Source organism: Thermobia domestica, chromosome 2 (genome assembly GCF_964235325.1).
Source record: "Thermobia domestica chromosome 2, izTheDome1.hap1.1, whole genome shotgun sequence".
Classification (NCBI taxonomy): Eukaryota; Metazoa; Arthropoda; class Insecta; order Zygentoma; family Lepismatidae; genus Thermobia; species Thermobia domestica.
The window spans coordinates 328,857,767-328,870,184 of record NC_137455.1 but is presented as its reverse complement, the minus strand read 5'-3'; the positions used below and the strand labels follow the sequence as shown (position 1 = coordinate 328,870,184).

Below are 12,418 nucleotides of genomic sequence, written 5' to 3'. Positions count from 1 at the left end.
TTCTTCTTTTAGTTTTCTGACTTGTTTCGTCTAGTTTAATTTCCAGTTTGAAGCTTAAGGCATGAAACTCTTCTAAACCTATATATCATCTTTGTAATCGACTTATAGAGAAAAAATCAAATCTGGAATCTACTGATCTCTAAACAAATATATACATATCCTTCGTCATGTAAAGGTGCAACCTCATCGACTCATGTTTATGCCCTAAACTTCCCATCGTACAACTTCTTTTCCGCTTTTAGAATGCACTGAGTTTAGATCAAGAACTTTGTTTTTGGTCAGTAATTTTCTTCGGTACGATTTTTAAATAGAACATGATATCATTTTACAATAAAGAAAATTGTTTACAATTTAAATTTAGAAGTTTATGAATAAGTTATTATGCGTCACTAAAATAACAGAACATTGCTATTCAACAAAGAACCTACAGTTTTGTAAAGAATTCCTCCATTTCTCGACGCATTTGACCAACTAAATATCGACTCTTTCTTTACCAATATTTGGAAAAAACGAACAGTTTGTAACGCAATTATATTTACTCTATGGTTTGTAACGCAACAGACTTGTAACAATGTGAAATTTAAACAATAACTGACATGGTAACAATACCACAAAATTATTTTATCCATTGGCAACTTGTTGCAATGTATAATCATGTAGTACGCACTACTTGGTAAATCAAGGTTTTTCATCTTCAGGCCTCAAAGAGGCAATGGAATCGGCAGAATAACTTGAAAATTATCCATTCTAACAGGTAATTATTTAAGTAGTAAATTCAATCAGTATGGTATCACAACAGAAAGATTAAATATTTCAAGCATGTTGAAGAACACTTGCCCATAAGTACTTGTTGATCTCATAATTTTTAAAAGAACATCGTATGTGTCACAGCATATAGGAATTAATTCTATGACTCTACATCGCCTGTTTCAATTATGAATAGTGCAGATTTTTATATGTCTGCGGCTGAAAGATTTTCTCCTGGTAGCTACTCAGGAGAATCACCGACTAACCGGTCAGCACCTATCCTTAGTCTGCCGACGTCCGTTATAGAGAAAATATTTAGTTATCTAAAATATCATGAACTGGCAACTGGACCTCGATTAGTCTGCAGGTCTTTCTACACGATAACTGGAATCATGCTTAATTCCTCATTTCAACTTCTGGAGAAACGTATTCAGCTGAAAGTTCAAAGTTTGGAGAGAGAAATCCTAGTTTCAGCATTGAATGGTTGGAGCGCGAAAGATCGATATGTGAGTTTGCTTGCTAGATATATAGCAGACATACTTCATTCTGAGTACAAGCTACTTCGTGCCGCTTGTTGGAGATATGTTGAAAACAATGTTTGGACATTCTTTCCGGGTATGATACTAGATAAGTTTCTACAAGGAATAAATATAGCTATTCCAAGTAGTACGCTACTCGTTCACGAAGAACAAGTTCATACGTTGACGGAGAAGATCCAACGTCTTAATTGTAGATTTTTGGATTACTTCGAGAAAAGTATTCAACCAGACTTACCGAAGATTGTCCCGTATGGTGTACAAATAACAGACTATATTAACTGTCTTCTCAACGCTGAGTACCATGTTACGGTAACACACAATCAACATAGTTTCCACATGTCTGGGACATACAGGATTCCAAACAGTAGTCTTCTGAGGAAATTGCCTCAAGTAAGCTCAGCGCATCCGACCGAATTTGATTTGAGAAAGTTCCGGAAGTACTTGAGGCATGTAATTAAGTGGAACAACAAATTCGTCCTGACACACGAGCAGCTAGAAAACTTATCTAGAGATCACGCACTAATGGAAAAACACCAATATCCTGATTTGGAGGTCAGCAAAGCAAAAACTGCTTTAGTCCCAGGTCATTTGTATAGAGACATGTTCTATGGCGAAGGAGATAAGGTGGAACATCTGTCATGGCAAAAGCCGCAAGAGCAACTCGAATTTGTGTTCCAGCTGCGTTGCTCTAAAACTGAAGCTCCTTTGGATTTGACACGGTTGTCGTTTAACGACGATGTAACGAGCAGAAGGTGGAAACTTTGTAAGCAAGCTTTTGATAGCATGAGACTAGAAGATTCTTTGGTCGAGCTTGGTGAAGATATTAACTTTCAGAGAGCTTACAGTTTCTCCATATCTGTTCATGCCAAATTCTCATCATCATCATCATCTACAGAAATGTCGTTTAAGCATGAATACTAAAAAAAGAAGAAAAAATCTATATATGTATGTACAAACTCATATAAGCGTGTTGATACTTTTTAAAAAATTAATGTCAAATTATTGTGGGGAAAATAAAATTTTTAAAAGTCGATAAGATGGAGAGTTTTTTAAGAAAGTAATATTCCTTATATATATCTATAAAATAACAAGCAAGTTTTATCATGTATCGAAACTGTCATTTTCGTATCTTCTCTTAAACAATTAGTCATACGGACTCAAAGTCTATTCTATAACACAGACGTATAACGTGTAGAGATCACCTAACATTTGTTTCCCAGTATCAAACTTTTACTTCAAGTTGTGTATTGTATATGAGAATAAAATAATAAGCTGGGCTAAGAAGCTTAACTTCGCTTCTAATTGGCCGATTCATTTCAAATTTGGGATACCGGATTTTCCAACCGTATCAAATGTAACTCCTCAACTAAAAATGCATATATTGTCAGAATTATCTTCTGAACAAATACCTACAGAATGCCGAAACTTATTTTATAATACAAACATAAAACGTGCAAAAGTTACCTGAGTATTTATTTTTGGATTTAAGTTTTTAATACTCTGAACAATCATGATTATTTATTAGTCATACAATACTGACAAATTTTCATTACAAAATATAGAAATAACCAGTTGAGAATGCTCCAAGAGCATTGCCAGAACGAACTTAAAAAGAATGGACAGATGGAGCGGGAAGGATAACTGTGATTGTTAGTACATGTAAAAGCAAATCTTTTTAACCGCACCTTCTTCTGTTTCTCGAAAAATATTCGCAAAATATTATCTATGATTTACGGTTCCCGAGACATAGCTCCTCAAATCTCCTGAAATTCGAACTTTTTTTGATCAATATCTGGGGAACGGTGGTCAGCTGGCCAGTAGTCAGTTGTCCAGTGGCTGCAGGTTACTATTTGGTACCAAAAGGTTTACTATCCTCTTAGGTATTAATCAACACCAATATCATCTCTCTATGATTTATGGTTCCAGAGATATGGCTCCTTAAATCTCCGAAAATCGGCCATTTTTTGCCAATGTCTTGGGAACGGTAAGAGTGACGTGAAACATTCCATCACTTTCTCAGATAGTTATTGATGCTCTATCGAATGGAGGGCTCCAGATTGAAAATAAAATCGCAAATAACAGACAGACAGACAGACAGAGAATTCAGTAACGAACTTTCTAAGTTCGTTGAAAAAGCTTGAAATGACATAATAGAGAAATTGTTCTATGTCTAGTGAAAATTAAATATTCAATGTTTCAAAAGAAATAAAAGTTTAAGAATAAAGTGATTCTGGTCGAATTATTCAAATCCCAATGTCTATCACTTGAAATTAATAATGTTCATAAATTTCGAACAAGTTTCTCCAAATATGTAACATATTCGAATACCATATCCATGCCAGTTACCGCTTTCTGTATGTGCCTATCATGTCCTATTCACATTATAGCTTTTAATATAGATACATTAAATATCAAATTGTATGTACTCCAACCTAATATATTTTAACACGTTTGTTATTCTGTTGTTGTTTACGTTGTACTAGGAAAGAAACACCACCTCCTCCAGCTCCTTTCCAGGCGGCAAGGTGCCAAGAACCGACTAAACGTTGCCACGCTGGACCGAAGGAGATATTCGTTGGATTAAGTAAGATGCTGAACGAACATCTCTAGAAACGATAGAAATGCGTCCGCCTATCTCTCTGATAAAATCCAGGCTTTTAGGACCCATGCCCCACTAGTTTCGATGGTTATTGGAACAAAAATAAATTTATCGAGGAGATTATTGTATTTCCTTTCCTTTCCTACCTCTCTGAGTCTAGTAACTTCTCCAGTATTCACGGCAGTTTATATGTTTTATTATCCTAAAATTATAGTATGTTTTATTTATTTAATTTTGACAACTTCGCAGCATTGTAATTGAGTATTGTATTTATAGTAATAAAATAAAACGTACAATGTCTACTCACCTTTTCTCTTTCGTCTGAATTCGTTCTTGAATATGATGATAAAATATAACTTGAAGAGAGAACCAAATGGCTACTTTTGAATCGTCGAAAAAAGTCAAAAAGTAAAGTTATATTTAGCGCTCTCATAACATGAAAACTGATTCAAGATCCTATCATAAAGTCTTTCAACTACCAAACAAAGAGTAAGAAGTTACTGAGGTTTTTCATTATTGCGTCCGAGTAATTAATAACTTAAAATGTACAGTTTATGGATGTTAAAGGAAAGATAGACATTCGATTATCAGTACAGAGATTAGGGGTTTACTTTATTATTATTATTATATTATTATTATTATTATTTTACAAACAATACGAAATGTTTTGTTGCGAACTTACAGCGGGTCAATCCATGCAAAGTGATCGAGAAAAAAGAAAAATTGCCGCTCGACCTTTTCAAAAAAAAAAAAATCTAATTTTTTCATGAATGTTTATCCAGTATCAGGGTACTTCAAAACTACAATTAATTATTTTTACAACATCCCATGGCGACACAACGGCTGCCGCCATTTTGCATTTTTTTCGATTTTAGGCGTTTATGTTGTTTTGAATATCTCAGCATGTATTTGTCCTACCAAACTGAAAATTACTTGACGTTTCCAACTCGTGCAGAGCTAAAACTTTGATCTCTCAACATTTTTGCCTAAAACCATTTGAAGAGGGTGAAATCAGGGCCTACAGTAGCAATATTTTTGGACATTGAAAACATGTTTGGGAAGAGGAAACAACTAATGTAGAGGTCTGAATTTGTGAGTGCATGTAGTCCGGGGTCATAAGTTAATACACAAACATTTACAGACCTGTAGCTGCTCCCAAAAGCCTGAAAAAAAATCGTAAAGAGTTCATTTTGACTTTCCTCGCCTTCTGCTGATAGCGGCATTCTTCACTAGTGCTGCTGTGGGTCTGATAAGACAGTGTTACAACTAGAGTATATTTCTCTTCACAACAACAAATTTCCAGTAGATTTTATGAACCAAACACCTCCTAGAGTATGACGTCATTACTTAATACCTTGACCCCCTTCTGCTCAAAAACACAAAACGCGTTTTGTTCTGTGTTATGGTATACTAAAGGACTAACTATTCCCAAAATTTCAGATTTTTCTATAAGGCCCATTGGAGATATTGGACAGTGAAATATGCTAAATTGGCGTAATTCCCCAACTTTATATATATATATATATATTTTTTATGCCTTTGGGAGCAGTTACAGATCTGTAAATTTTTGTGAATTAACTTATCTCCCCGGACTACATGCACATACAAATTCAGACCTCTACGTCAGTTGTTTCCTCTTCCCAAATATGTTTTCAATGTCCAAAAGTGTTGCTACTGCAGACCCTGATTTCACCCCCTTCAAATGGTTTTAGGCAAAAATGTTAAGAGATCAAAGTTTTAGCTCTGCACGAGTTGGAGACGTCCAGCAATTTTCAATTTGGTAGGACAAATGCATGCTGAGATATTCAAAACAACGTAAACGCCTAAAATCGAAAAAGCGGAAAATGGCGCCAGCCACTGTCGCCATGGGATGTAAAAAATAATTAATTGTGGTTTTGAAGTACCCTAATATAGGATAAACATTCATGAAAAAGTTAGATTTTTTGGAGATGGTCGAGCGACACATGCTTGATCACTTAGAATGGATTGACTCAGCTATTACATAGAATAAAAAAAATCTTAAGATTTAGAACATGTTATTGTAGTACAAAATTGCTATAAAATGATTGCCAAGTACACGTTCTTATTTAAAGCTGTATTTATTTACATCTTGGGCAACAGTAATGTGCTTTGTACTAGTTATTTTTAATGCGGTTAATCCACTCAACTTTCTTCCCATTTCTTCTCATAAACGCACAAATATCTTGCTTTCTTCTTCGGCCGAATGTTTTAAGTTCACCCATATGTACTATCAGGATTAAATCAGATAAATTATATAACCTATATGGGTTACTCTATGTCAGTATTTATGCGCGTATGTTCACATACATTTTCTGAAACTCGCCTATCTAACTGCATTTTCTAAGTTCAAGTGTATTGTCAATTTATTTTCAGACATTTCATACGTAAAGATACGTTTGGCTATTAAGATCAGATCTACGAAAATAATGAATAGGCTAAGTCAACGTAATATGATGATGTGTAAGTATGGAAAGAAAAACTCTCCCTAGTTAAACAATTCGCCACCTACATATTATGAGATAAAATAGCTGCTACTGATCACAGGAGAGCGTTTTGTGTGAACACCCACCAAATAGACACAGGTGCTATCCCAATTTTAAGGATTTTGGTTTTGTCAAGCTCTCTCAGTTACTGGATTTCAGAGGCCTGGAAGGTCAACACCGCACAAATAAAAGCTCGTTCTCGGATTCTCTCCTATTCTTTGCCAAGCCAATCAACTCAGAGAGAACTACTACTACCCATCCTTTTACTTATCTACCATTTCATTCATGGTCCTACCTAAGAATTCTTTCTCTTAACTTTTATTGACAATTGTTTGGAACGTGTACGAGGTGCACACCAAAAGTATGTGCCCTTTCGTTCTAATTTTCAAGAACAAGAAAATATAGGGAACTAACCTGTGAATATTTCTCAACAAACTCTCCCTTTTTATTGATACACAGTTGCTCCGTTTATTTTGTGTAGCATGTGGCATTGTCATCTTTGTGAGTATGTTTCAGATACCGGAAAACAACACTTCCCAGTGATGATCTACTGGCAAAATGGCGTGCACGAAGATAATCCTTGAGGTCTGGGGACAACCAGATTTCACTCGGGACTAAATGTGGTGAGTAGGGCGAATATGGCAGAAGTTCAATACCGTGGTCAGCCAAGAATGAGGTCAAAACATTAGCATGGTGAGGCGGTACATTGTCCATGTAGAGGATGAAATTGACATTTGCGGTGGTTTCTGTCAATTTTGGCAAAATTTCTGTATCCAAAAGTGTACGAAAATACTCGCCCATAATTGTATGACCTTTCGGAACAGATGGGACAACATCACTTCTTGGGAATCCCAGAAGATAGCATACAACACCTTCTCATTGAATCCCACCTTGGATTATTATTATTATTATTATTATTATTTGAGGGGGGGAGGTTGAATTTGTGTTTTTCTACTGCAACAACAGCATTTTCGTTTCTGGGTTGAATAATGGAAGCTGTGATGCATTCATTGTCACAACACTTTCTAAGAAAGTGCGTCCCTCTCTCCTGAAGCGTGTCAAATTTGCAACACTGGATCGAATCTTTGCCTCTTGCTGATAGAAGCCCAGCAAGAAGAAACTTTTCTCAGACCCAGTTCATTTTTAATTATTCGTTCTATTGTTCCCATTGTTAGCCTCAGTGTACCACAAATCTCCTGCATAGTGACACGCCTACCTTCCATGATGAAGTTTTCAATACGGGCAATGTTAGCTTCAGGTGATCCTGTTTCTGGTCGTCCAGACCTCTGCTCATCTTTTACACTCATTCGCGCTGCTTTGAATTCACGCACCCACTTTCTAACAGTGTTTTCTGCAAGAGCATTATCACCACACAATTGTCCATGAATATCGGCTGCACAACGTCCAGATGCGGTGAGGAATTTCACAATTGCCCATTGCTCTTCAACCGAAATTCCATGTGCCAAGACAGTACCTGGAACAAATCTTACTCGTTCAAGCACTCAACTGCTGCTACCTAGTAAACAAAACTGCTTAGAGACGAAGGATGGAGGTCTCCAACGTCGCAGTTGCTTTCCTAAAATGACAAAATAGTGGACTTTCAGAACAAAACGGGATGAACTTTTGGTGTGCACCTCGTATTAATCTTCGTATCCTTAGTATTGAATTAAATGCGATATTTGTATCTTTAAATGTTACGGTGACGGGGGCAGCCCAGAATTGCTCAACGTTTATGTTGTTGAATGACTTCAGCAAGTTTCCTGTTACGAGGTGTGATAAAATACGAATGCAGACAAATGGAATCATGCTGATTGTGCTACAGTGTAAAGACTATCAGAAACTGTAATATCAAGCTTTCGTGTCTATACACATGGGCGGCAACGGTCGCTGCAACCACCCGCGATCATTTGCAGCGCGGCTAGACAGAATACTAAGTGGCAATGTGCAGCGCACATGAGAGTGGCCGCAGGCGGTCAGAAATGATAACTGCGTTACTGCAAGTTGATGGCTAGAACTGCGTATCGCCGTAGTGCCAAACTTTCTGAGGTTCACAAATACAGAGGCAGACATTCTTGAATGCAAACGAGCTACCATGGAAGAAATAGATCTTAAATGTGCTTGAAATCGTACAGATGCTTAGAAAGTCCAGCCACGGTAGGCATCATTATTTTCTTTAACCTTAATGTTTGATCTTTCCCCTTGAAAATATTTCGCGATAATAATTTGTCCAAAGAAAACATACGAGAAGTACTGAAAATATTTTCTTAGAAGTTTTGTAAGTGAAATGTTAGTTTGCATTCTCATCCACTTCATTGTTGGAAGCTGCTAAATCTGAAGAATTAAAAATAATTTTAGATCTACACACCACTGCAGTATATCATTTCACTTGTATTGGACCAAAGACGTTTTATAATTCGCTTTTAAAGACTCCCTGTATTATTATATAAACACACAAAAAATACTATTACAATAATTCGTGAAAGTTGATATTATTCGTGCTATATTGTTAAATCATTTAAGAGAATGGAAGTTTTTCTTATTTCTCGCAGGATCATCCATTCCTTTTGGTCATACCACACTCAATGGAAGATTAACCCTAAATTAATAACCCCTATTTAGTGAAATTAATAGTAAATTTCGTATTTTATATGTAATCCTCGTGCAAGTTTTGAATTAAAAAAACACTCTTAACTATTTCAAGTCCAATTATTATAACATTAAATTCTAGCGTAGCAAATATTACATATAACGAATTACTAGAAAATAGTACAAACCTAATCACAACACTAGAAAAATTCTGTACGAACACTTTCGCTAAAATGCTGCATCAGGAAGGGAGAGGAAGAAATAGGGATGCACAACAGAGGAAAAGCTTAAATGCGTTTAGATAGGCACCATATTGGAATGCAGATTCACGTAATACAGTAACTACGCTGTAAGTAGATTAAGTTGAGTAGAGGAGATAAAACTAACGGATTGGAAAAGTCGATATGAATGCAAGAGCGAAGGAATAATAAGTGAACATAAAATTTATAGAATACTTTCTGTTTTCAGCCCCTTTCCTCTATATTATACATCTGCACTCCTACCGACCTACATTCCAACATGAAAAATACCTGGACGCTTCTCTTTCTCGGTTCTCTTCCCTCTCTGAAGTGCTTTAGTGAGGATGCTCATAGTATTTTTTTCATGTTATGTTTTCAACACTTTTTTTTTTTTTGTGTGTGTGTGTGTGTGTGTATTAGAAATCGAAGTGGATGATGATACGCTGATATTGAAACAATCCAACCATCAGTCGGAAACTAAAAAATAGTGTGCTTACTGGGTGAATACAGGAACACTAGTGACTTCACGTAAAGGCAATAATCCTTTCTCGTGTAATACACTAGGAGAATTGCTCACTCTTCTCTCAGAATACAGAAGATTAATACAAAATGTTTAACTCATACACGTACAAACCACGTGAAATTTGTTATCACGAATTCGAATTCTCTGTTAATTCTCGAACTTCCTCCCCATCCCAAAGACACCCTTTTACCCATTGGTTCACAAAATATCTGCTCGGGAAGTCCAAAATCGGTCCATTTCCTGATTCCTTTTGGGAAGGAATTTCCAAAATTCATCCTGCTGAATATGTGCATATTGTTTGGAACAGTGATTGACAAATAACGGCCCCGGACTACTTCAGAGAAAACTCAACAAAAACTTGTTTCCTGAAAATGTAATGTGAATGGTCAAAGTAAACGCCCGTTTATTTTTGAAACTATTTTCTAAGAAAAACAAGGGCGACTTCCACAAACTATACATATAAGCATGAGAACTCGCTGCCAGAGAGAAGTTCTGTATTGCTACTCGAACATTTCAAATGTAATTTCCGAGCATTCAGATTGCCCGTAACTTCTGTTGAGTTCGCCTTTGTTACGTTGAACGTCCCATATTTTCTTTAACCTTTTGGTTGCCAAGTCCAATCTGCAAGGTAAGATTTCAGTACCGGACAGATTTTTAGGAAAATGAATCTCATAGAATTACTTTCAAACATTCACAGCTAACAGGTCTAGACACATGAAGCAAAACATGGGATATATATATAGCACAGAACACAGATTCTGAAAGTGTACGACATAAGCACATGCAGAGTTGTTGCCTCAAGAAAGAGCACAGAAAATAAGAGAAAAATCTTTTGAGTTTGGCCCATGATTATGCTCGTTCCGCTAAGGGACGTGATGATTAAAGCAAATGAATGATAACGGAAGAATTGATGGAATGAGAAAGTGGGAGGAAACGGGATTACTCCGAGAAAACCTACAAGCACGAAGTTGTCCACCACATACTTACTTGGCTGGGGGATCAAACCAGGGACCGCAGGCAACCGAGGTAAGCGCTCTACCACTGAGCCACCGTACCCTCCGAGGAAAATAGAGAATGGCACTCAAGTATGCTTCTTTTATTCTGGCCCATAGTGCATTATAAACTCGCCACCATTGGCTTACAAAGATTCGTACAACTGAATATGAAGGTTCGTTTAAAGTGAATAAATAAGCCTCCATATAACACGTTTGATCCATGCATCTAGTAATCCAAAAATTATTCCCCTGCTACCGATCGCCATATTGAATTCGTACAAGTGCAAATGCAACAAGATGTATGAGGGTCAGTCAAAAAGTTATTTGAACTGCTCGAGAAAACAAAACAGGAGCGAACTTTCACAATACTTTTATTTGTACACTTATACAAAAGCTACTTCTCGATGCAATCACCATCTTTACTTAAATATTTCTCAAAGCGTGGCATAAGTTTTTCTATGCCTTCTGCAAAGAATACCCCCGTCCAACGTCCGATAACCATTGTTGAGTTATAGCCTTCGTCTTCCTATCGTCACTTTGAAATTTCTTTCATGGGACCGAAAACATGAAAAAACAACGTGAAACATTTGAGCTGTAAGAGATGGGGTGATCCCACACTTTCTAATAAAACTTGTGCAGCAGTTCGCACAATACCGGTCGAAAGTCTACCTGGCCATCAAACTGATTTTTCGTAATCGTTTTAACGTTTCACAAGACAAGCATTAATCGCGACACCCATCAGCTTAGATTCGGTATACACCACACCGCTTTCTGCCGAAAAACGGCGTCAGCATCACCTTTCCCACAGATGGAACTGTTCAACATTTTTTTTTTTCCCCTTTCTTCGGAAAATAGGAATATTTCCACTCTTCAGTTGAGTTTCTTTTCAGGTGAGAAAAGAACACATGTCTCGTGGTCCGGTCACAATTTTGTCCAAGAACTAGTTTTCTTCCTGTTGATAATGTTTCAAAAATGCGTAAGCAATGTTAAAACGCTTCCCTTTGTGTTCTTCTGTCAATAGCCAAGCCATCCACCGCGCACAAACGTTACGGAATTCAAGATGTTCGGCAATAATCGTATGCACACTTCCATGTAAAATATCCAGTTCATTTGTGATTTCGTCTACTGATATACGTCCATTTGCAAGAATGGGTTCATTAACGTGAGCAACGATCTCTCCATTTGTCGAAGTTGATAATCTTCCCCGTATGTGTACGTCCGTTCTCAAACATGTTGTACCACTTCGCAATAGCTAGACCGATAATGCATTTTCACCATATACTTTGAGCACCTGCCGATAAATTTTTGTAGTTACAAATTTTTGCCTTAAAAAAAAAAAAAAAGGTTGAATCACTACAAGCACTTCCAATTTAGAATCATCTGTAGCTGCCAAGACATGTTCAGAATTTATTAGAAAGCCAACTGCAACTGCTGCGTCAAAGCCGCTACATCTCGCACTGAAGATAAATGTCTGTAGCGTTGACACCAAGTTTCAACAAAATATCCTTGTACCAAGAGTTTTACGAAGGTGTGCAACTAACTATTTGACTGACTCGCATATTTGATTTTCTGGTGTAAGAAGCCTCCCTATACCAAGTTCCGTATCCTGATACACAACGACTGCTTACTCCACTTTTATGCTATTGGCCAGGGAGACGAATTATTACGGCAAGTGAATGATGGAGG

At 36.8% G+C, this 12,418-nt stretch overlaps 1 protein-coding gene across 1 annotated transcript; it reads left to right on the top strand.

Annotated features, from left to right (window-relative positions):
* Nucleotides 1-609: 609 nt before the first annotated feature.
* Nucleotides 610-2,308, top strand: LOC145678687 (uncharacterized). The gene has a single exon (XM_081749087.1). It carries the CDS (start codon nt 936-938, stop codon nt 2,205-2,207), a length of 1,272 nt encoding a protein of 423 aa, XP_081605213.1. The 5' UTR covers nt 610-935; the 3' UTR covers nt 2,208-2,308.
* The last annotated feature ends 10,110 nt before the right edge of the window (nt 2,309-12,418 follow it).

Excerpts from the sequence above, each read along its gene's own strand:
- LOC145678687 (XM_081749087.1), top strand. The coding sequence starts at position 936 with ATGAATAGTGCAGATTTTTATATGTCTGCGGCTGAAAGATTTTCTCCT.